The following is a 25,933-nucleotide window of genomic DNA, read 5'->3' as shown; positions in this document are numbered from 1 at the left end:
CTATCAGTGTCGCGCATTCTTCCCTTGTGACTGCTAGCTAGCGCTTTGACAGGCTGCGCTATAGACTGCACAGCGTTCCGGACCGGCCCACATTGTCCATTAATTTAGCGAAGCAGTTGCAGCTACATAGGGGCTGTGTGACACTACACCGACCGCACTATCGGCCTTGGTCATAATACGTTTGAACGTTTATTCGCCGGGATACAAATGTCACCGTCATTTTAACATGACATAGGTACCTACGAATGCATACCAATTGGTCGCAAATGACGTCACAATCCCCTTTTCCTCGCTTACGCACGTCCAGTACCTACAACGAACCCAACAACCTACCATGTTGTAAACTATAGCGTCGAAATGCCTGAGTAGAAATGGTGCCGTTGCCGTCATGCATACGACCATCGTGCTCGTCTTGCTGCTGCCGTCACACAAACCCTCACCTCACCAACACAACTCGTCGCCTTACAAAAAAACTCTCGGTTTATAAGATAGGATGCTGCATAACTACCACAGTACGTGGGATCTTCAGTTTCTTTTTTCTGGTAACGCGTTTCATTGCGCTATACAAATCATTACGATGCACTATAAATCAGACTATGTCGTACATAGTCATTACAGTTGACCATAAATTTCTGACTTGTTAAACTGCACATTAATGGTCATAAGCAGCATTTAGTGCTTGCACATGAATGCTCTGTTGTGGGTGTCTGTATACGAGCGCACCCACCGTGGTTGCTCAGTGGCTATGGTGTTGTGGTGTTGGGCTGCTGAGCACGAGGTCGCGGGATCGAATCCCGGCCACGGCGGCCGCATTTCGATGGAGGAGATATGCGAAAACGCCCGTGTACTTAGATTTAGGTGTACGTTAAAGAACACTAAATAGTAAAAAAAATTGCGGAGTCGTCTACTACGGCGTGCCTCATAATCAGAAGGTGATTTTGGCACGTAAAACCCCACATTTTTAAATTTTTTATTGTATGCCAGCGCATGCATGGATGCACCCGACTGCCGAGGACAATAAGGGACAGACTGATCCTCAGCCTGGATCATATCCTTCCCACCTTCCTGCCGCAAGCAATGGCTTCAGTGTGTTATAGTGCGTAAATTCTGAAGCTGCAATTCGTACCAGCCAACAGCCCCAGAAGTGTTCCATCCCCGAACACGATGTAGCCTCACACGACGTCGTGGCGAAAACACCTCCGGATGCGAAGCGCCACAACTCCGTGACGACCTTTGATGCTCGCCGACGGATGTTACGGTTCAAGGGCACGCGGTCACGCGTCGTCGGAAGTTTAAAGCCCCGCCGGCGGAAGTGACGCTGTTGTAAGAGGTAAAGCGGAAGGGAGGGAAGAAAGAAATGTGTTGCCAATGCCACGGCAACCTGCGCAAGTCATCGACTCACACGCGTCGACTCAGCGTGAATGCTCTTTCGCACCGCCCAGTTCAACTCAGCCGGGTAACAAGTGAAACACGTGCGTTGAGGGCGCACGGCATGTGTCTGCACGGAGCGACAAACGTCGCTAACCAGAGCGTTTCATATTTGCTCCACGCACCCGCCCTCTCCCTGCTTCGGCGTCTGTGGCCTGCAATCTTCTCGGCGTAACACGAGACACATGGAGGTATGGCAAGCGCGCACAGCGGCCGATCACGCGAGGGCCTCGTTCGCGGCTTTCGGTCTGGATTTTGGCGTCGCCGCACGGTCTAATCACTGGCTTGCCTGAGCGCGACAGTGGTGCCGGTGATGCCGGATGTCCACACTCGGGAGCGACGTCTTCTTCACCAGGCGATTCGAGGGAGGGAGGGGGGGGGGGGACAGGCCACGCCGTCGGCTGCGGCCGCTGGAGCCGAAGGGCGCCGCGCGCGCAGTGTGCGGAGAAGCGAAAATACAGAACCGCTGAAGGACGGGGAAACAAAGAAACTCCGACTACGATCCACGTCCTACTATATATATATATATATATATATATATATATATATATATATATATATATATATATATATATATATATATATATATATATATATATACCCCGAAGAGCCCCGAAAACAGCGCACGATGTCCCGCAAGAACGTATGATGAATGGATCAAAGTTTCGCCCGGAAGATTGCAAAGCACCTCGTGCAGATCTTGGCAAACCCTGGGAGCTCGGACAGCCTGCAGTGCGCGCGTTTCTCTCTCTCCAGGTTTCCCGATAGCGCGGCGTCTCGCTTTGTTTCAGCGCCTTCTTCAAGCAGTCGTGGTGTAAGCGCAGTTTCTTAATCAGGCACGGCACACACAAAGCTCTGCCAGGTCATACAGTCACGGAGACCTGAGCACAACTTTTCGTAGGCAAAAAGATTGCACGAGAACATTCTCAAACCTGCGATGTCACAAAAGGAAGTTATGAGCTTACAGGTCTGTATACAGACCAGACTTTCGCAACACTTAATTGTAGGAGGGCGCCGTGTTGTTGCGGGACCTGCGGAAACAGGCCAACGAGCGAGAAGGACGCACCGCCCAGCACGTTACTTCCTTGTCGCACGCGACGAGCGCGGGAGGCGCGAAATTCGTCTTTGCCTCAGGGCGCAGCCGTACGCCGTCCGAGAACGTGGTGCACACGCGGGTGTATACTCACTTCCAGAGGAGGAACGAAGCGACGAGGACGGCGACGAGGACGACCGAGGAGCAGACGGCGATCACGGGCAGCGAGGGGAAGGCCGAGGGCGTGGTCAGCTCGGCGCCCACGGGCCGAACCTCGCAGAACTGCAGCTCGTCGGCCGGGGACGAAGAGGCGCCCGCGCGCCGGCCGGAGGCCACTGACGAGCACAGGCCCGGCGGCAGCGGGGGCGGCGGCACGCCGAACTCCGGGGGCCGCGGGAAGCAGCCTGCAGCGCACGGGGCGTGTGACGTCAGCACGAAGGGAGACTGCATCCACGTACACACTGCACACGCGTTGCGCATGGCTTGGCGACTGCGCTGCGCGCCCTCCTTCACAGCACGAATTATGGCTGAGGGTTCCGAAAGCCTCCAAATTTAAACATTTTTGTCTTTCCTGGAAAAAATAGCGCAGGCTTTGCAGAAGAAACTGGGAAATGTAACATCAATATCACATCTAATAAAATCAAGTTTATTTTTCATTCTGTAAAGATAGAGAACGAAGGACTGTAAAAAAAAAAAAATCAGTTTTTTAAGACACCTTGACTAGTTCACAGTCCCGTAGAAAAATTTCGAATGGGTACGCAACAGCACTATGGTAAGTAAAAAAGGAAAATCGACACTTAACAGACAGCTTGCCACACTAAGGCATACACACTAAAGAATTTATATGTAAAGCTAATACTTCGTTACAGAAGATGCTTAAATCAATTATTACAATCTGCTTAATCGAAAAATGAAAATCTGAATGCTATCCAGTTACAAATATCTCCAGTAATTACACTGCATAATGCAAAGAACAAAAAGAAAGAAAACACAATTTAACTAGCTAGTAACTTAACTAGCGACTGACCTGTTATATCAGGCCTGTCGCTAGTATCAGTCACACCCGTCTCCACCCAAACGGTTGCCCAAACGAATAACTCAGTCCGGTTATGGCAGACCAAGCTCACCCAGTAAGAGGTTTGCAGCATCTGCTGAATATTTCAGGAAGTTCAGCCCGTGCCGTAGAGAGTTGAGGCTTATCCGCGTAAATTTTTCGCGGAATGCTGGGTTACAAGAGGGGGACGGACGGCAGCAACAACGCTGGTAGCGCCATCTTGAAACCCATAGTTTAACTAGAGAGGACACAGAGCAGCCATCGCAGTGACCTACCATAGTATATCTTAATTTCTGGTGGAAAAATTCGGTAGCGAAATAAACGTTAATATACATTCCTTTTATGATTATACTTCGATGAGAACCCTCACGTAACACACACACACACACACAATAAAAAAGGAACACTTCAACGGCGTTGTAGTTTGACAAAGTGTCAGAAGGTGTCGCTACCAACGTTCCTCCTACGGACATTCAAGGCTCCAGTTACAGGTCAGTGTATCAACTCTAGAGGAAACGCCGGAAAAATTAAGTGGCAAACACAAGGGCGACGCCACACTGCTACCTTCAAATTTTGTAATGTTGCAAATTTTCTAAATGTGATGCACAAAAAAAAAAAGCATTTGCGCGTAGCTCGTAAGTATGAACAATGAGAAAAGTTCATCCCGAGAATAATTCTATAAAGGTCTGATGGCTATATATGCACAATCTTTAATGTACAATGGACGGTGCGTGAAAGAGGGCGTTTGAAGGCGTCAGAACTAGATGGTGCCACCATACCGAAGGAGGTTCGGTATCATTGCTAGTCTCGTCTGAATCGCATATCGTGGCCTGCGCCTGCGCGCCTGTACAGCGTAGCGACATAGCAGCGCCCTTGCGACTGCCGATTACCAAGTTGGTTGTATTAACTGTGTGGCTCCAGTAACTCGGTATAGTGTTATACGTTTACGGACAGGCTAAACTCTATAGTTCTCACTATTAGTACGCTCAACGTCGTCTTTTACTCTCTTTGTGTATGTATGTATGTATGTATGTATGTATGTATGTATGTATGTATGTATGTATGTATGTATGTATGTATGTATGTATGTATGTATGTATGTTGTATGTATGTATGTATGTATGTATGTATGTTGTTTTTTTTTTTTTTCCCCATCCGGATTGGACGTACCGGGCCCGACGTCGGCCCCGCAATCGGACGAGGCTAGAGGGTCTTCGTCGTCGTCGTTAGCGGTGTCGCCCAGGCCTCCACCTTCGTCCGGGGGCTCCGGGAACCGCGGGGACTCGAACGACATGCTGCCAGGACCCGCCTGGTCCGAGAGGGCTCCGGCTGTGCGAGAAACAGAGAGATGCGCTGCTCAGTGCGCTGGCCCAAAACGCGTGTGTTCTGACAAGAACAATTCAACGGCAGACGCCGAATAGCACCGATCACCCACATCCACGAGAGAGCAGTTCAAAATTAACAACACGCGAGCGAGAATTTTCCTTTGGACGGGCGTATTGCTAGCCAAAATAAACTAGTAGATTTTCATTCGTTTTTTAATGCCTGCACAGATGTCGTTCAGTTGCGCCCCCCTCTGAACGCTGACAGTTTTTTCCAGATTTAAAGAGTGACAGGGTCTTAATTGCAGGCTCTTCGGCACGAATGTCTGCGCTTGACGGCTCGTCGGATCATGGGACTGAAAGTCAGTAGGTTGCCCCGATTTGCAGTCGCTTGACCTTTTTGGTGACTACGAGGATGGTGACTGGTTGGCCATTGAACGCGAACAGCACACCTCATTGGCATCGCAATAAACGCAGGGAGCGCGCGAACACCGCTAGCGCTACATGCGCGGCCGCGTTCCTCAGAAGGACCTGTTGTTATACGCGGTGTCGCCCAGCGAAATGGACTCCAGCTTTAGCTCTAGCTTTCCCTTCATTGCCACAGAAAGTTGTCCGCGAGTATACACACGTCCATGCATCACTCCGTATACGGTCTTTGCCCTGCGACTTGTAATTGCTGACAAATTCAGGTAAAAGCGAGCATAAGTCAAGCCAGCCGAAATGCCAAACACGACATGCCGACCCCCGCTGACCATGGTAACGTCTTGTCAACGCCAAACGTGTCAAGTAATAAGGTGGGTGGAAGGGAATAAGCACATTTTATCGGCCAATGTACGCAGACAGTATGCCCGTGAAAGTTAAAAAGACACGACGTCGTTTCTTCACTACTACATCACTGAATAAGATGAATTCGGTCGATGCTATCGATCGATAGAGGGAAGACGGTAGCAGCCTCGGCAAGGGAGATCACCAGGCTATCAAGAACCGCCATCGTGCGTGCTTCTCCTTCTCATAACCGGCTTCTTCCCCACTGAAGACTCCCCCCATACCCGGGCCAAACCAGAAATTGCCAGCAGGTTCCTCAATAGGCAGGACTGCTTTATTGCGAAGGTCAGTCGTCAGGACGGACACACGAAAGCACTTCTTTTTACCCCTCGCCTCCCCTCACCTCCACACACACACACACACTCCTGCTCGCCAACCGAATGCACCGCGGGCACGAAATACCTCCTCTTCAAACGCAAGCGCGCATCGCAAAACACACACACATACACGCGCGCTCGCCGGTCTATGGGAGAAGCCGGCCGCAGGGAGGTGCCGGTGCAAAAGCAGAAACGACGTCCGTCCTTCTTGCTATGAGAAAGCGTGCAGTGCTGCGAGGACTTATACAGGTGAACCGCGCCCATCCGCGATGAATCCACATATGTGACCGCATTCAACGTATGCTGCGGAAAAAGGCAAGCAAAAGGCGTTTCGAGAGGAGCGCCGCGATACTGTAAGTGCTTTGGACATCACACCTCCTTCGAACTGTCGCAAATTGTGCGGTGCAAATAAGCGCTACGGAAACTCGGTAGTAGGCCATTTTCTTCTTCTTGAGCGCCTCGGCGGCCACCAGCACACCACATCTCCTGCAGCACTGCACGGCACTGTGTAGACCGGGTGTAGTAATCCCCGCGGGCTTGAAGCAATCAGAGGCAAAAGAGACGAAGCCACCGCCGCCCTTGCCCGCGCCGCAGATAGGAAACAGACAGAGCGGGCAGGCCCCCTCCATAACGAAAGCAGACGACATCCCAGGGAGAGAGCATACGACCAGGGGGAGGGCGCCACCGGGTTCGAGAGTCTACGCTAGGTGACCAATGAGGAGAGAGAGAGAGAGAAAACGCGGGAGGAGAAAGCAGACGAACCCGGTGGACAAAGTGAGATAGCGCGCCGAGGATGAGGGCGCGGCGGCCGCTTGGACGCGCTGCTCTCTGCGGTTCTTGCGCGGATATGCCGTCGTTGGTTCGGGTGGCTCGCTCGCCTTGAGCCTCCCCGTCTCGGGAGCCTTGCTCTCGCGGTTCTAATGGCGGAATTGGCCGCTGTTCTTCGTGTCACTAAAACCGTACAGCGTTTGTGGAACCAGATACCGAGTTCACAACACATATCGCATACATATAGAACTAAGGACCGCATTCACAAATCATTTGGTTCGTGTGAAGTGAAAGAATTGAACGGAGCTGTTTCTACGAACCGCTGATGCGCACTAACTTCTTCGCCAGAACACACTGTCGGACTGAAATGCCGCCGCAAGGATGCTGTGCAGACTAGACTAAAACTATTATACGCCGTCTCCTCACAAGCTTCTGAAAGTAGATGGAAGTTAAAATCCCAAAATGCTATTCAGTGTTAAAGTACGGTTGTAGAAATGGAAATAAGGTTTCTTGTTGGAAGAAAGTAAACTACTCCAAAATACATTAACCTTGAGGCCTGGATAAGGGCTCTCCAGATCTGGACAGCTGGCGTCTAGAACACGCATGTTCCTCGTGCCTTTATCCGAATGCAACCACTAACAAAGTTTTACCTCGCGCTCAGCAGCCCCGGAAAGCCGCATTCGTCAGGCCACAGAGGCGGCCAATAACGCCGCCGGTTCGATCACCAGTCGGCGCCCTGGTGGCCCACACGTCGTGGGCGAGCACACGTGTACCGCGACCGGTGGCGCAACGGCTTCTTAGCGCGAGCAGCCGTACGAACTGCACTGCCGATTGGCTCGCGCTGGCGTCTGCAGCCCTGCACGCTTTTGTCGAATGAGACATCGGCTAGCGACGGAGTGTTATGTCGCCCGCTCACGCCACGGGCCCATTCCAGCGCGGATAAAAAAGGTCGGCGTAGCGCGGCCGCCGCCGCATTACGACGGTAGCCGGCGTTCGGCTCCGCAATAAAGCTTGATTTCGGGAGGTGGTGCGCGAACTCTCGGAGGGGCAGACGCGGCGAATCGCATGGGGTCACCTCGGGACCGGGACGCGCGCATCCGACGCCGAAAAGTTTGTCGAGCCGCAGCAGCGCGAATTTTAATTTCCGTCATTCGAGTTTGATGACCAAAGTTCCGTTCTAAACGCGGAAACTCCGCGGGGGTTCAGTGTTGGGCCGCAGGTTCCGCTGTTTGACCGACCACACCGCCGTAAAAGGTGCCGCGAACAGTGCGTTAGAAAAAAGTCAGAAAGGCGCATTGATAGGCAAGTTGCCTGCAAGCAACTTTAGTGGCCTCACGTATTCTTCGTTCGCCACTTCGCCGATCACGTATGCGGCCAGAAAATGCTTCACTGCGTGGCATTCGGTTAAATCAAACCGGCGACTTCGCAAACTGTTTAGTAACGAACACCCGCGCACACGTGGAGTATATAGCAATAAGTCAACGCCTCGCAAAAATCCGAAGCCTGTCGCGTTCTTACCCAGTTAGTGTATTCGTGTATAAAATTATGACAACAGTGGCATCACGTTCTTGCAAAAGTAGACACCGCACAGCGAGAAATAGAGGCGGGCTATCAATTGTCTCCTGAAATTTAAGGGATACTCCACTTACCCACTTGAAAGTGGGAGAAGAAAAAGGAGGGAGACGACTGAAATAAAGAAACGAAAAAAGAAGAGGATCACAACGCCTGACGTAATACACAGAGTACGATTATTAAAGACGAGAGTCTAGTCACGTGGTTGACAAGAATCCTAGTACAGTTTTGTGAGCCTGATATCGACTTCCGGAAATACTCTTTCCGCCAACTTTCCGGTTCTAATCCCGACTTTCCGGAAATAATCCCCGAGCGCGCGGTTCGAGGATGGTTATACCCGTCATGTGTTCTACACAATTCAAAGCGGCGCACAAATGGCGCCTGCTGTCGAAACCTTGCCACGATGATGTTCAGCATAACTACCTCAGTGTTCAATGAGAAACTTCCATACGAGATCCCGCATATGAAGAGCAAACCAGAGTATGGTACAAAAATAGAAATCTCGCGTTCGGCATGGACGAAGTGAAGAAATATTGACTCTTGCAGCTGCAGCTCTGGATTTTAGACATTACAGGTCAACTGTGTGGGAAGAAGAAACGGGAAAATAGGGGGCGGTGGCTGCGAAGGTTCCGAAATCACCAAATATACAGTAAGCACTTGCACCGAGAAGGCAATATTGAAAACCTGGAATACATTTCTCCAGTTCATGCAGGCATACGCGGCGGGAGAAAATTTGTGGCGTTCTAAGTTGGAAGCTATAACAATGCAGCGAGAACACGGAAGGCGCCTTCTCGGATGAAATGGGAGATTCGGGGCAGCTTGAAATTTATATAGCGCTTCTTCCACATCTGTTTCTTTATATTCTACGCTACTAGACTGGTCCATGCACTCACCGCGCAGGCTTGCAGCCGAAACAAACAAGCGCAAGATATCTTCTTCGAAGCTGGAAAGGACAATTTAATCCTTTACATGGGGGTTCACCGGATTCCAAGTCCGCTTCCAACAGAACACACACACGCACCACGTCACATAATAGGCTCGACTGAGGAGACGAGCTTAGGGGAAATTACGAACGCCAAAACTTTCCTTTCTTCGAGCGAGTCCCGAAAATGTCTACAATGCGAGCCCCACTAAACAAAGAAATAGCCGAGCCAGCAGTTCCACTTTCTTCCAAGATCGGGCGTAGCCCTTCATCACGATTTGCGCAGTTTCTCTACTCCCCCTCTAGCGTTTACATTTCTTTTCTTTTTAATCCTCGGCAGCGGCTCGAGTTTGTACAGCTCTGTTCACGCGAGAGTGCAACAGCTTGACATCGCAATCTGTTCGCTCCTCTCAGAGCAGACGAGTTTTGAAGCTCAAAATGAGCGCGCTCCCAGCTCGTCGCAACAAGAGAGCTCGGCAGCACCCTCCTCCTTTCTCTCGCGGGCCACCTTTCAGTGAGCGCGTTCCTTCCTTCCGTCTCTGACGGCTTAATGTTTCAATTGTTGCGCACCTTCCATACCTATAGTTCGCGCACCACAAAAGGGAACACCTTGCGCCACCAGAGCGCGCCACTGCGCCTTTGTGCACACTGAGGGAAGGATCCTCCAATTTCGACAACTCTGTCCTCCAATTGATGGCGACGAGGAAAAGCGAAGATAATACACGAGACAAAGAAGGCGCTGAAACCGATTCGCGGCAGCCGCATTTCATTGAAAAAAAAAAAATGAGAAGAAAATGCAAAAGCTGCGCATCGCTGTATGAGCTATACGTGGCGTGCCTTCGCAAATCTGCGGTCGAAAAGCGGTACAGTGCTTCTGCAGCGCGAGTGCAGAGCAGTGAAGCTCTCGCCTAAGTCTCTCTTTCTTTTCTTTACATACATAAACAACTTGTTTCCTTTCGTAATAAGCATCGCATCGCGTGCTCACAGTTCTCAATATCATACGACAACGCCATAGCCATGGGGCATATGTGTCGCCAGGCACTGGTGAGTGAACGCTCAGTGCAAAGGCAAGCGGGAACGCGTGTTAACTGCTTGGTGCGAGGGCTAATCGAGCTGATATAGCGTCAGTGAGCGAGTCAGAATGCGAGTGATCACGCACGATTGTGAACGCGCACTGGGAATGGACCGCGCTTCCAAGGAAGTTTTCGGCGCACACTATAGACGAGCGCAAAGCATACATACGGCGGGGCGCGTGCCACGTTCTACGTCCTCGTCTAACTTGAGCCGTAAATTTCCTCGAATATGGCCACCAATTAAAACACAGGCGGATCCCTATATGGAAAACGATGTCGCATATAGAAGCACAGGAATGGCCGCAGAAAACTAGAGACAGTATTTATTCAAACGGAAAATTTTGCACCAGCTGACGCTCGTAGAAATCAGCCGTACACTGAGAGGCGAACAACGACACACATCCATAGCATATGGTCATACGCGCTGTATAGATCAGGAAGTGCTGTTTAAAAATAACCGCTTCGCAATGTAGGAAGGCACACGAGAAAATCTACGACATCTGAGTGCGAATGACATTTAAGAGAAAAAAAATCTCACTGCTGTATCCCGCATACGGCATGAAACGGGCGATGCGAGTAGCGATTCATGTCGAAACATCCTACAGCTATCCTATGTAGTCGAGAGGTTGGAGTAACCATAAACCGGTAATGCTTATTTATATAGGTCGACTAGCAGAACTAAGTACCATGCTCGCCGCTTTATTACTTAGCCTTCTGGTTTTTAACCAAGCGATCAATACATCCTCTCGCTAACTAAACACGCGGAAATAGGCAAACCGCAGCGCGCGATGGCGGCTGGATAAACCCGCCATGGAACTCGCGTACACATCCACGCCGTCGAATCGAAAGGCATCGATCGTCGCTGATGAAAAGCGCCCGAAACAAAGGAAGACGGTACCTCGCACAGAATGGCCATGAGAGACGCCTGAAAAACAGCGCGAATTTTCAAGATGCGCGCACTGTTGCGCGGAGAGACTATTGCGTGTTCGCGCGGCTATATAGACGATCAATTTTGCCGAATTCGACAGCGCTTAAAACGCTGACTGCGCGCAGCATTGCACGTTACCCTCAGCAGACATTCGTTTTGTATCCCCAGGTCTGGCTACATAACGCATGGCTGGGAAGTACGTGCTACAAAAACAGCGCGCACTTGTAAACTGTGTTTCCCAGGTACGCGTTCTTTTTTTTTTTTTTCTCGCACCACAAGCAATATCACGAAGAAACGATACAGTAAAGTCAAGGAGCCCGATAATAGGCTGAAACATTTTCTTTTCGCAGTTGGCCACTTTGTGATGGTTGTACATCTGCGTTCTCGCTGAAAGGACGAAAAAAGAAAAGAGAGAGAAAAGAAAAGGCAGGGACCTGTTTATCGCGGGCCCGTTACTGCAAATGCAAACGCGCACCGAATGCCCGGATGAACGATTCGCACGAGGGCGTCTTTCTTCTGTTTTCCTCGCTCGGGCGAGCGGCCCGAGGATCGCTTATTCTCCGCCGGATGCGCCGAAGACAACGACACCAAAAAGAATCCCGAGGAGAGGATACGCGCGCGCACACAACACGCGCCCGCCCCAGGGTCGACGCGTAATGAATTCGCGCTGCGCACCAGTCGGCCTACACGGAGTGCACGCACAGCGGCGTGCGGGCTGTGAGAAATGGTGTGCGCGGCACCGCATCCCGGCGACCTTCCTCGGAGCCGAACCCGCGCTGCCCGCGCCAAGCGGCACGCTGCGCCTGGCTGGACCGAGCTCGGCCGCATCGCCGTACCTATTTGCTATACATAGGATTGCTTCGAGAGTCTGCGCTGGCTCGCTAGCAGGCAAACGTTCGAATATGGATGCAATACTTGAGATTTTCCTAGTTAATGAAGTTACAGCTTATTGCGCTAGCATAAGGAAACGACTCGCACAATCGAGACCACGGTGGTGTACGAGATTAAGCAGCTGAAGCGTAAGAACTATCAACAAAGAGGTTACTTTCTATTTTCTTCCTCCATGCTTCTTGAAATTCATAGTGAGCGCTTCGTCTGTTCATCCTCGATCCTGTATATGTTTTCGTCATTGCGCGAGTTGGCTGCTTACGATAGGGAAAGTAAGACGGATTATTGCTAGACGAAACGAAAGCCCAGCTACTCCTCCACCCCCCCTTTCCGCCCCCCTCCTCATTTTATTTATTTTTTCTTTGCTTTTAATTTCGCACAGGAACCTTACCATGGATACGGCATTGTGGCGCTACGGATTTCAACATTGGTCGGACATGGCGTAACGAATGCCAGTGTTGTATTTTGTACGAAGTGTAAGAAGTAGAAATATATGACGTCACGCCGAGCTGGTGCTGCTACTTCAGGACGCTTTCGCCATCCGTCTTTCACGTTTTCTTTCTGTTTTTTTTTTTTTTGCCGGATGACCAGAATTTCTTTGACAATAAGAGTGACAATAAGATTTGCAGATAGAGAGCGTCTGGCAGTATTCCAGCACCCTGGCTAATGACGGTTATTACGTGGATTTGCCTGAACTTAGTGCCTACTGACGGCTGCAAGTTTACTTTGCAAGTTGATCATTCTGAACAAAATATTGCGTTATAAAAGCAACAATTCGCAATGATTATGCATATTCCCATAAACCTATTGTTATGATGCATTTACAATGTAAATATATTCACGGGGTATATACAACGCACGGATTCACTGGCATACAAGACAGAAATCAGCGAGCGTCGTCATCTTCGGCACTGTCCTCAGCTTCGTCTCTGGGTGTGCGTGATAACAACATGATTGCTCAAAAATTTAGAAAGCTGTGACGCAATACGTGTTACCTTACAACAGCGCCTGAAGCCACAAGCACGAAGATTGGCGAAGTCTGCGTACTACCCGCCGTTCGCATAGCGGCTACGCGATCGCAATGCCATAGTTAAATCTAGTAATATTGAAAAGAAATTCCACGAGTTTTAGCAACAGCGCAGGCGTATACTTCAAGCGAAAGGCACAAAACGCAGGCAACAGAGACGGCGGCATCTTGTGATGGTGTGTCTCACCCGTCTTGGTGGAAATGGCTGCACACAGACACGGTCCTTGTACGGTTCCTTCCAGCACATTGTCTTCCACGTTGCTGTGCACACTCTTCGGCACAGACAGGACGCCTCCAAGTAATTCATGGTTGACTTCTCGTCTCGCGTTCTCCACTGCTTTCCCTCGTTACGCATTATCACTGTTATTTATTTATTTTCTCGCAGCGCCGGCCATAGCCGCTTGCCACTCGAATGTCCCCACAGCGCACACAATTTATGGCCGAGTGGCGAGGCGGCAGCACGCACGCACTAACGAAGAGAAAGACACGGAAGGAAACCTTCACGACGACCGGCGAAAGAGCGGTGAAACTTTCAGCACCCGGGGCGAGAAGAGAGTAGCGCGGCGTCTGGACAATGGGCGCCGTAACCGGACGGCCTGGGAGGCGTCAAGGGGGCCAGCAGTAAATTATGCCTCCGTGAGGTGAATCCGCACAAAGCCTTCGGAAAGCCGGCAGCCCACAGGCACGGCTCGCGCGAGCCGGAGAGAGAAAGAGCAGCGAAAGTAGGCGCGACAAAAACAAACGAAACATTTGCCGCGGCCGTCTCGGAAGAATTCGGTCGCCGCGCTCGCTGTCATTTGCAGGCGATGAATGGCTTACACTAGAGAGCGGCCCTTCGCCCCGCCGCCAGTTGCAAAGGCGCGAGTTTCAGCTTAGATTCATGGCGGCATTCGTTTCGAGGGCGCAGAGTTTCCACGCTCACGTGCACTGCGTCACTCTCCACGACGCCGTTTGCTGCTTGCTACAACGACGCGCTCCCTCCCACGAGCCGAAGCGAGACGGTGAGACACGCAGCACATTAATGGCCTAGTTAGTTAACTTGCGCCGACTTACTACCCTTAACTGAAGATTTGCCTACTCCGCCGTGCTTCGCATAAAGAGGACTCCAATGCCATTGCGAAGTGTATAGTGCTCTGCCAGTAGCAGAGTAGCGTAAATCTGATCAAGACAACGCAGTCATGCAACCGTTAAAGAAATAATAATAACACCCTTTCAGCAGCGCAATGGTGCTACCGCGAATCTGTCAGATTCATCCGCGATGAACATCTCCGAAACTAAAACAACACTACAGCGCGCCACGAAGGCAATAGCGACATAGGTACCCTCGCTTACGTGCATCCACTCAGGGATTTGCCCCTTCCTTTGTTAATTCTGTTCTTCTGGCGAGTGAGCTGCACTCCTCCAGCCCTTCCTTCCCATGCTCCGAGACTCCTCGTGCAGCACATTCAGATCTCCACCCGAAAGCCCGAAGCGACAACGGCTCGGACAGCGAGCAGTTTGTGCAGTAAACTTGATCTATCTCTACATAGCGGACAGCAGAGGAAACGAAGAACATTGATGACCCGCTCAATCGGCTCAGGAACTAACGCAATGAGCTTGTTATTGCGCATCCGTACGGCAAAGCGTTTCGCTTACCGAGCCTCCATGAAATGCGTGAATACCGAGAAAGCGAGTAGGCGGGTTGCAAATGATCGTGTATTCCCAGGAAGGACCGACTGCCCGTACTATGGGAGGCTGCCGCGACAGTTGCCGTCCAGTGCGATTCCTTTTCTGCTGTAGCCACACTGGGCCGCTTTCTTTGCGGTTGATGCGGCAGTTTATCTGCCAGCCCTGCCCCATTTGCTCCTCTCCAAGAGCTCGCATAGAGGACGGATGCTGTATTCGAGCGGCTATAATGCGCTTCCCCAACCGGTAAAACTTGTTAAAAAGCGCTTCACGCTGTGCTGAAGACTGCGATACATACACAACTCTTCTTATTTGAACGCAACACGGGCACATGCGCGCAGTGGACGTTTGAGGGACGCGAATCAAAAAGCGGTGGCAATGAAGACACAGGCGCGTGAGAATGGTGAAGGATCGGTGGTTACGTACGCTGAGCCGGCGCCTCCTAGATAGCACGAAGCCGGTGCACTTGGATCCGTGAAGTCGTGCTACGCTGCCCGACTGACATAGAATCTAATAGGGACGCTGCCGAGAATGCCGCGGTGATTTTGACGCCACCGCTTTCGTCACGCCAGGCACGGCAATAGAAATTTCCGTCCAAGCACGGTGTCGTAAGGCAGAGTGCTCAGGCCTATCTAGGAGGCGCTGGCTGAGCCCGTCGCAGCTCGCCGGCAACGAGAGCACGCGCTGCGTGCGAACGAACTAAACGAAGCGACACCAGAGGCGCCCGCGTCTGGGCAGCGCTGCGACGCCCGTGGCACCAGCCTGCGCTCAACGTCGATTCCGAATTGCCTCGATCGACCCCGTTACGAACGCGCAAATACGGCAAACGCGGCTGGTGCCCAGTTCGTGGAAATCTGCTCAGCCAAGACGCGAAGCAGCAGGGGATGGCTCCCCGCTCACACGCGCGGAGGCCGCGAAAAGAGGATGGGCGGCGGCACCGCATCCTCGAGGACGGGCAGAAGCGATTTTTCTTCACAAATCAGCCGCACTCATTTCCGCTGCTGGCAGCGGCGAGCGTCACAGAAGACAGAAATGACGTCACGGTGAGTGAGCTGCTCGCAGAAAGGGCGACGTTCGCCCCAACGCCGACCCACAGAAGGCATCGCTGCTCGAGTACGCGTCGTCTCGAGCGCGTTCAAACGACCGCGTCAACGGCGGAAAACAATGGGGCATTCATCACCTGCGCTATTTATTCGTTTATTTATTTACTTACGTAATGTTACTAGCCGCCTTTTGGCTCTCAAAATTATTACTGCAATTGATTGCGAAAAGGAAATCTCGTAGGGGTTTGCTTCGGTACATGAAATTTTTTTTCCAACTACGTAAAAAGAAAATACAATGGAAGAACTTCATTCACGACGGAAACAGTTTAGTACTAAAAGGCTGACTCAAATATTCTGTTACCGACTTGCTACCAGCCGCCTCCTGTCTGCCATCATGATTGGTCCACAAGTACAGCAAATTTATTCCAGTATAATATAGAACAGGCGAGCCCGTTTCCGAGCAGCGCAAGCTTGTATGAGAAAATCTTTAGCGAAAAAAAAAAAAAGAGAAGGAAGAATACGTGCGAACGCCTGTGCAACCCGTCCCAATGTGGAACAAAAGAAAAAAGAAAGACAGAAGAAAAAAAGAACGGTAGTTGTGTTTGCCTGACGCGCGTCGTCGCCACTGCGGATCTCTTTGTACAGCGGCAACGGTTGCAGCAGCACGCCTGTTCAGCCTGACGATCGAGGGCGCCAATTGGCCCGCCCCCACAACCGCCCACCAATAAACTGTCCACGCTCTGGCGCTTGCGCTCCCGCGTGTTCTTCCTGCCCGGAACGCACGGCGCAGGCTCGAACGTTTTGACAAAATGAGTTTTACTGAGCACAAAGTGCCGACAAGACGGGTCCCGTTGTCGGAAATTCAAGGCGTGGACAGCAGCGCCGGACTGAGACCCTCGCTCTAACCCTTCATTCGCGTCTCCGTCTTCCAGGCTCCACGCGGCACTGTTGCTATTATGAAGCGTGGGCGTGGAATCCCGTCCTTGGGCTCACGGCTAACAGCTTACATCCGCAACGGTTTTCCGTCGAGCGATCATTATTTACGGACGACAAGTTCGGAAGATATGCAACCGGGTATAGTACGGCGCGGTCAGCACTATTTGCTGTAAGCGAAATGAAAATTCATGTCAGGGACCTGTGGGCACTGGAGAAATGTGGGCACTTGGAATTGTACTGAACAAACCTGCACCACTTTTGATGGTGAAGAAGTTGGGGTCACCGACCAAGTCGAGGTTAAAAACACACATTTCGGTGCCCGTACGGGTTCCTTGGTCACACCCACTTTTCTAGCACCACGTGGTCGGTTGCTACTTTCTGGCTAGGAAACGTAGATTATTTTCGGAATCCCGAAGTAGACAGGTCGAACGACACAGCGGAGACAAATTTTAAGCACCAAGTGCTGAGAAATACTAAGGAACGCAGTCAGACCGAGGATATTCCCTCAGAAAGACAATGCACACGGCGACAGATATAGCTGTGGAGCCGTTTGCAGGGAAATGTCAATACATCCAATAAAGCAACTGTTGATGTTCGTCTAGAAAATAGGCCTCGCAAGATACATCCAACACATGTCAATGCAAGCTGAGCACACTGTACAGCTTGAGTGAACGGACAGGGTTGGAAGCCGAGGCTTCAAGTGATTATGGAAATCCAACTCTACGTCCCGCTTGCGGCTCGGATGTTCCTTTTTTGCTGTGACCTGAGAGGCGACTCTGCAGCACTGAACACTGAAGAAAGAAAGAAAGAGAGAAAGAAAGAAAGAAAGAAAGAAAGATGAATGTGATTAAGGTATATTAAACATGCACAAAACAAATATCGCGAGCAAGCTGATTCTACTCGGCACGCCAAATACACCATGAGCTGCTCACACGCAGGTGCCTGCAGCGGCGCAGTCCATTAGACATTGCGCCGTAAAGGTACCCGTGAAGGGTTCCAGGCGCCTTCTATTTTTTTTTTCTTCCGAGCGTCAAAAAGTGGCCAGGTAGTACGCGTGCATCAGCCAAGGCGTGCGCGGGGGTCAAATGGAATGCGACTGACCTTCGCCCCCGACCTAACCGTTCCCGCCGCCAACCCGGCCTCCTTCCTCGACCGCGTCCATTAGCGGCAAGACACGGTCCTCCCGCGGACACCACGCGCTGCAGGCGAACACGTACACACTCGCCACCGATGTGTCTCCATAAAACGCTGCCGGACAGGCGCGCAAATCCTGGCCGTGCACATCGGAGCACGATAGCAGACGGAAGCCGAACAGCGGGGCAGCAAGCAGCCTATTTTCGAGGAAGGCAGAAATTTCTAGAAAACCGTGGCAGACGGACCTAAGGACGAATGACCACGACCGACTGTTGGTTCCCGAAAAGGAAGCGAAACACAGCAGGCTGCGCTAATGACATAGTACGGAAAGGCGTTTTAATTTCGGCCAATCGGCGAAACTACCGTCTCGGAGAAAGCGCTTGTGCAAAGCGCGGCCACGGGGAAAAGGACGCCGAGCCGAGCGCTGAAATCTGCGACTGCCGAGGACGTGCAACGGCAGTCACGCGCAGGACGCTCGAGTGACCCCGCCGAAGGTTGCACGACGAACCTGAGAGATTGATGAGATCCACGCGAATGGTCCGACACCTGGCGCTGCCGTTGAATAGCATCGCCGGAGCTCTCGCACGAGGCACACGAGAATCACAGTCCGGATCGCCGAGGTCACGTTGTCGGGGAGAGAAACGCTTAATTGGCTCGAACTTCTCAGAAGTTGCTCGGAGGGAGAAGCGCGCAACAACTGCGAGGCGTCGGACTGTTTAAGAGAAAAGCAAGACGGACAGTGGGAGATAAAAGGGGGCAGGCACGGTAGTAAAAAGAAGTCTCCGGAAATACCACTCCCCTGTAGGTCTCTTAAAGAGAGGTCAAGCGGGTTCAAGTGGACGGCAGCAATTATACTCTCGCGCACAGTGCCTGCGTGTGAAGCCGAAATTGGAAAGCGAAGCGGATAGACGAAAACAAAGCGCTGGGGTCGATTGCGCTATGCGATGCGAGTGCGATGAACAAAAGGGCAGAGCTTCGGTAAACGGATTCGAAAACCGGTGCGAGCGCGCGAAAGGAGACCGTTTCCAGGTAAACGCCATCGCGTTGAGCCGAGGGTCCCTCGTCGCCCTCTCCGCGCACTGCCCTCAGTTCCCGAGAAGTCATCCGGCACGGTGGGCAAAGGGGGCCGAAAACGAAGCCAAAAAGGAGGGGGGGGGGGGGGGTGAGCCAAGGTTCAGTCATTTGGAAAGCGTGCAACGCGGCAGAAGGACTACAATTATTGTTCCTGCTTTAATGACACTAAACAAGAATGTTCGCATCGGGCCTGTAGCGTAACATTTTTGAGAACGTCAGTGCTGTGGCGTAATTTGGGGGCACTAAGGGCGGACAATGACGTTCATAAACAGAGTGCTAATTCGGCCCGTAGGCGCGCACTTTTGGTATGTGCGGGAGAGCGATCGTGTGCGCACACGTCAGGAACGCGGCAGGGAGTGAAAGCGACGCGAGAAACTCGTTCGGGAGATGGGGAAAGATGACGTGGTAGGGCACGGAAACGCTACTACTATAGACACGACTGCGATTTCGGGCAAACGGTATAAATTTAAGTTCAAGGTACGAATGAGATTGTGCTCTTTCATGCCATAGCTCCTGTGGGATAACAGCTTTGTTAGTCTGATTGTTGGTTGAAGACTATTGTCCAGTAGTCTAACGGTCACTTCATATGGCCGTTTTCGGATATGCGGAGTCCCAGTATGTATCCCCGTCAAACTCTGTTTGATGGGGAGCACAGCACGGACAGCGGAGGGACATCCCAAGGTAAATAAGGGAACATCTCTCACCACCCTCAATCCCCAGAAACATGCACCCGGTGTTTTACCAAGATAGAAGAATCGCAAGAGCGAGAGCTCTCCACAAAAGATTCCGTAGTGCCAGGGACATGGTCTACGTGGACGCGGCGGAGTACGCAAATAGAGAGATTATGTCGATAGTTGCTACGAGGCTACAGGGTGACTCCAGAATTAGCGGCACTGTAAAAATAGGAAATGTGGAGGAGGAGGCTGCCTTAGCGCTGGAAATAGCCTCCAGAGAGGATAACATCGTAGTCAGCGACTCCAAGACCGCCGTCAAGAACTATGCCAAAAGAAGAATCTCGCAGGAAGCGCTGAGAATTTTAATCAACTTTCGTGGTGATCGAGACGTTCACATTATATGGGCACCCGTACACTCCTCCTTTCCCGCGAACGAAATAGCGCACAACCTGGCTCGAGAACTGAGGGGTCGAGCAGGTGACATACAAATACTGGGAACGGACCGAGACCGGATGACCAGCTTTAACGAGATCACCAAACACTGTAAATTGGGAAGGGCCCATTTCTCCCCGGCACACTTCTCGCTAAGTAGACAGCAAGCGACCGCATGGCGCATGTTACAAACAGAGAGAGAGAGAGAGCAAATGATAAAGGAAAGGTAGGGAGGTTAACCAGGACTCAGCCCGGTTGGCTGCCCTACACTGGGGAAAGGGAAAAGGGGACGGAAAGATTAAAAGAAGAGAAAGTCTACTGGGGATATCATTCGGTCACTCAGTCCGTATCACAGACGCTGACTCAATCCAGTAGCTTTCAAATATCGCAGCAGAGCTTTTGTGGCCTTTTGTAGCTGCGTTATGCGAGGCCATGGTCCCAAGATCTTGTGCAAGCTGAACGGTGTTCTATCTAGCTGATTGAGAGCTGTGCAGAGGTCATGTCTTTCGTTTTCAAAAGATGGGCAGTAGCACAGTAGACGTTCTATAGTTTCCTCGACACCGCAGGCATTGCAGTTGGCGCTATCAGCCATTCCAATAAAGAACGTATATTCATTGGTGAATGCGACGCCCAAGCGTAAGCGGCACAGCATTATTTCCTCATTTCGCAGAAGTCCTGGTAACAGCCGCTGTTGCATAGAGGGGTCGAGGGAATGCAATCGTTCTTGGGTGAATTCAGGTGTGTGCCACTTTTCTAATGTCATAAGGTGTGGTACCTTGCTTCGGTGTTGGGCTGCGTCAGTCCGCGATAAAGGTACAGAAACAAGGGTTGCTCCTTCGTGCGCTTTCCTAGCAGCTTCGTCAGCGAGGTCGTTGCCAGAGGTACCGCAATGGCCAGGCAGCCACTGAAACAGACACATATGCGAACCCGGTGGCCTGCCACCACCGCTACTACCTGGATCTTTAGACGGATAGATGTAGATTCTGTCAAGAAAGAACTTCCCCAGTGCGTTCTGTGTACTACGCAGGCAAACAGCAGTGATGCATGCAAGGTAACGTTTAACATCAACCCAGCAATCTCGTGCTGGACTAAAAGTTGAAGAAATTAAACATGTGCCGTCGACATCACCGCTAATTTTCGTCAATCAACGCGAACATCACAGAAAGCTTCATTTACATCGATTCCCACGGTGCGCGGGATCCGCATACCTTTTATTACGTTCCTTGCTGCTCTCGTCTTATTTCACTTTGTTTCGCGCCGTAACGCATCGTAATGAGCATGCGCTGCATGACTTCGAGGAACATGGCAGAGCGGCGTTAAAGACGGCGAACAACGCAGACGAAACCAACTGGGCCAGCTTCAAACGTACGCTCACTGCTCCCATTGGCTGACGTCAGCTTCTCCACCGATGCACGGTTTTAGAGAGACGACGCGCTCGTTGCATGTTTTCTTCGCGGCCTCGGCTCCGTGCCGAGTGTTGGCCACGCTCGCCCGTCGAGATTGCACCGTCGCAAGCAAGCAGCATCAGAGACGGCAGCACCCCCCTGCAGAATCACCTGTCAGCCATTAGTCTCCGGAGTCACGCGTCCAGCGCGCAGGAGTGTGTCTGTGCCCGGTGCGCGAGAGACTCGCCGGCGCTATTTCGCAGGACCTGCGCAATGCGACGGAGGGAAGCGACTTCCAGAACACAGAGGGGGGGGGGGGGGGGGGACTGCGGGCGCGGGAGGATTGGCGCGCAGCGGGAGCGCGCCGCACTTGCAACACCGTATCAGCACGCACCGCGGTAATTTGCGTATGTACTAGGTGGCGTATACATGAAGCATAATGAAGCACCGCAGACTCCACAGCACTTGACGCTTGAGTCAGTCCATGAATGCATACAAATTTCTGCGTTAAGATTGCGCGAAACAAATAGCTAGGAAAGCAGGACAAGGGCAGTGCAGTGTATGCGAGCCGTTAACAGTGCAAACATGGCACTCGGTGACACCGCCTCGGTACAGTCTGTGTTTCGTAAGCTATTGTGCTAAGCATGAATGCATAAACTGTCAAGTGTAACCAGTCGCTGCGTTTACCACTCTTGAGCATATTGTTTCTTCACGTTGTTATCTTGCTTTTCGCTACCAATACATCATCGATGCCAAGAAGGCCACTACAAAATTATTATTTTTGAAGGCTGCTAGGCAAACTTATTTAACACCTTGTTTCAAATAACAATTGAAATCACTTGAAGACCAATAACACTTGACGATCAAATAACACTTCAAAAAAATAAAATACTCATCGCAATAAGAAAGACAGCAAAATGTTTTTGACACCCTGCAATTAAAATGCTACAGTTCTCTTAGGCCTTCCGGAGCTTGCTATATTAAGCGAAACTTCTATGTTCCTGGGCCTTCCCTAGCGTTCTTTTAATTTGTGTGAACTTCGCTGCAAGCGTAAGAGAAACGCTGAGAACTTCCTTAATGGTATACTCACGAAAGATAAAATATATGCATGTGCTACTTTTCTCCACATGTGTTATCGACGAGACGGCGCCGTTATTTGTTCATATTTTTTTTCCCTTTGATGATGTCAGCTACCTTTACCGTACACAGAATGAAACGAGGCGTAAATTTACCCGTAAAAATTAAATTGGCATGCAAATTAGATGGCCATAAATACTTTCGACCGCAAGGACGTGTACAAGAACACAGCGCATAGAACGAGCGCATTTGTCCTCGAATTCAGGCGCCACTTTTTTCTTCATTTGTGCGCCTGACAAAAAGACCCAAAGTGCTCATTTCACCTCCGTCTGGCTCCATTGTTTCTGGGGTGTACGTTACCTGCCCGAACAAGGGCATGTTCATGTTGAATAACAGTCTTATCTATATCCGTTATGACATCACGTCCTCCAAGCGCAGCTCTTCTATTAAACGCGAAGGTTTGGAGCGCACCAACAGAATAGGCAAAGTTGCAGCAGCACCAATTTCACGCAGTGCGCGCTGCAGGCACCCGTGGAAGACAAGAAGATGGTAATCGTGGTAGAATTTCGAGGCAACCGGCGTACCGCCACGGCGAACAGACTTAGCAGCGAAATTGGCAGCACGGTTTCAATATCCGGGGAAAACTTCAGACCGGACAGTTCCAGACAACAGGGAAAAGCCTACACTCGTGATTAGCGTCAGTGCTGCGTGCTATTAAGATCGTCGAAAGCAGAGAGAGGGAGAGCGCACAGGTGTTCACTACAGCCGCGGCGACTCGAGCCCCGCAGACCTTGTGGCCGCCGAGCAGCGTGGCGCCTCCCGACCAGTGTGCCAGCACCGCGGAGGCAGGCGAGCGATGCCGGCACGTTTCCAACAATAGAGATGCCGAGATACGCGAGGACGTTTCCGCCCCCGAGCCGAGAGCGCAGCACCGAGCAAGACGTGACCAGGTTTCCCGGCCTGTTTTGCGTCGAACACGCGCGTATTGCGGTCGAGCCCACGCGCGCGCGCCAGGGACAGCTGCGTCGGACAAAAGAAAGAAAACGGCGGACACGCGCAAAGACGCACGCGTCGCGACGGCAAAGTGCAAGTCGGCGGGGGACCGGCGCATTATAAAAGCAAATCAAGCTCGATCCCTCGGCGCGTCCTCAATGCGCGCGTCTCTCCGCTGGACTCGTGACAAAACGCCGCAGTCGTTCGCGCGCCCTCTTCTCCCTCCGATGACCGAAGCTCGCAAAACGTGCCGGTTGACAGCGCGTCACCGGCCGAGGCGGGCGACGTAGCATCGCCTACACGGCGCCGCTCTGCGTTTCATTGCGTCCCCGACGGCTAAAGCGGCGGGGCTCCCGCGAGGCAGCCTCGCGCGCAGACGCCCACGCCGGCGGAGGGAACCGTCCTCGTGGGCGCCGCGGCAGGGAAGCCACGCACGATGCGTTGCGCACAACCACGTCGCCGCGTGCGTTGCTTGCCCGTGCCAGCTTGCTAGCGACGGACGTCGAGGAGGCTTTGAGAGAGAGACTAGTCTAGGACGTTCCACAGTGTCGAGGTAACTACGGTGATAAGATGTAACGCCTTCAAATAGCGGATTTGCGCAATATAAGTAGCATGTACTAATGGTACCCAGGACAATTCATTCTTGCTTTTCGGCTTTGTTTTTCGTGCTTTACGAGGCCTTTCCGTGTAATGATTTCTTTTAGTCGCATAACCTGTAAGTTTTCTTTAATTGTTCTTCAAGCAAGATCGAGCTAATCTCTTATGACGTCTGGAGAGCTCAGCCTATAGGCAATGAAATATGAAATACGAATACGAATACGAAAGTTTGTGCGCATTTCTTAGACGGCCGCAATGCTCGTTGCCAATAATAATCGTCAATGGGCGCTTTGAAGCACACTTACGGGGCGCTTTGTCCACAGATCACATAATTTCTCGTAGATCTTGGTGTTTAACTGAGAGGGCGTAGCTTAGGCGGCTGCAGCGGAAACGTGCCCAGTGTGAAACTGAATAGCCATCCGCACTTGGACGATTAAAACAGAAACGGCGTGTACGCAACACTGAATGGCCGATGGGAAAATAAGCTGCCAAGGAGACGCGAACAGCGACCCTCGTGATAACAATCAAAATGTTTCAAAACAACATTCACGACACCTTTGCTACAAGTCTAAACGCTCGTGACGTCATGTCCGCAGCTCTTCCAGCTTTCCCCTCGCGCAGCCGAAACTGCAAACGCGTGGAAGCTCCTTCGTCCAGCTCCTCCACGATGCCCGTTTCCATCCCGCCGTCCACTGCAAGTACCCCTCTTGGCTGAAGCGTCGGCGCTCACTGACATCATCGCTCCTCTGACACTGCGCGACGTGTGGCAAGCAGAACAGACGGCACAGTGGGTCAGGGATGCACGGCGGCCCACGATCGCCGGGCTCGTTCCTCCGCCTGTCTGCCCCTTCCTCGCAAAGAAGGAGCACGCCGAGCAGCAGACGGGAGGGGGCAAGGAGCTATCGAAATGAGGCAATGTTAGCGCGTCGGTTTAAAAGCTGCATTCGTTCAGACAAGCCGCGTCGCAGACGAGCAGGACGCGAGGCGTGTAAGTACGTCCGCGAACAAAAGTATACGAAATGCAGGTTCGCCGAAAAAAAAACGGACTTTTCCTGCAATGCAAACGCACACATTGGTATTGACGAGGGTAGAGAAAGTTCGCAATGCCAAGCTTTGACTGCTGTCTGAGCTTTTATAGGGGAAGAAGAAATTGGCCGAGCCGCGGAATTCCTGGCCCGCATACTCAAAGCCGCACATACAACCCACGGGAATTGTGAACACGGTGATGGCGTTATGTGCCTCGTCGCAAGTCGTGGCAGTAACAACTTGTCCACGACGAGTTGTGTCGTGCGCGCCGCGAAAAAGTGAGACTGTCGCGAGAAAATGATGTCACAAGGCAAAGCTTCTTGCATAGATTCTGGGATTTTTTTCGTTCCAAAGCTGCAATTTGATTTTGAGGCACGCGGTGGTGGGGGACTCCGGGTTAATTTTAGCCACCGGGTGTTCTTTAACGTGCCCCCAACGCACGCTACACACGCGTTTTTTTTTTTTTTTTCGTTTCGCCCCCCATCGAAAAGCGACCACCGCGGTCGGGATTTGGTTCTGCGACCTCGCGCTTAGCAGCGCGACACCATAGCCGCCAAGCCACCACGGCCACTGAAAAGCTTCTTTAGTACTGGTGACAGAAGTAAGGTTATTTAGCGACAAACATTATAAAAAAACTTCAGACAAGAAATAGGTAACCGAAAAACGAAAGGTAAGAAATACGGCAAAAAAATACGAAAAGAAAAACAAACAAAAAAGCTTTACAGCAGTTCAAGACTAAC

General features: G+C 51.6%; 1 protein-coding gene across 1 annotated transcript in view; it reads right to left on the bottom strand.

Annotated features, from left to right (window-relative positions):
• Positions 1-25,933, bottom strand: part of pxb (putative Hedgehog signaling attenuator pxb) — a 302,842-nt gene that overhangs the window by 131,267 nt on the left and 145,642 nt on the right. The window contains exons 2-3 of the mRNA XM_075674343.1: positions 4,686-4,844; positions 2,616-2,865 (exon numbers count right to left, since the gene is read on the bottom strand). Coding sequence (XP_075530458.1) covers positions 2,616-2,865; positions 4,686-4,809 — 374 coding nt within the window. The 5' untranslated portion in view covers positions 4,810-4,844. The remainder of the gene's footprint in view (positions 1-2,615; positions 2,866-4,685; positions 4,845-25,933) is intronic.

The sequence above is a fragment of the Dermacentor variabilis genome, chromosome 11 (genome assembly GCF_050947875.1).
Source record: "Dermacentor variabilis isolate Ectoservices chromosome 11, ASM5094787v1, whole genome shotgun sequence".
Lineage (NCBI taxonomy): Eukaryota > Metazoa > Arthropoda > Arachnida > Ixodida > Ixodidae > Dermacentor > Dermacentor variabilis.
Note: the sequence above shows the minus strand (reverse complement) of the source record. Positions and strands in the feature narration are given on the sequence as shown.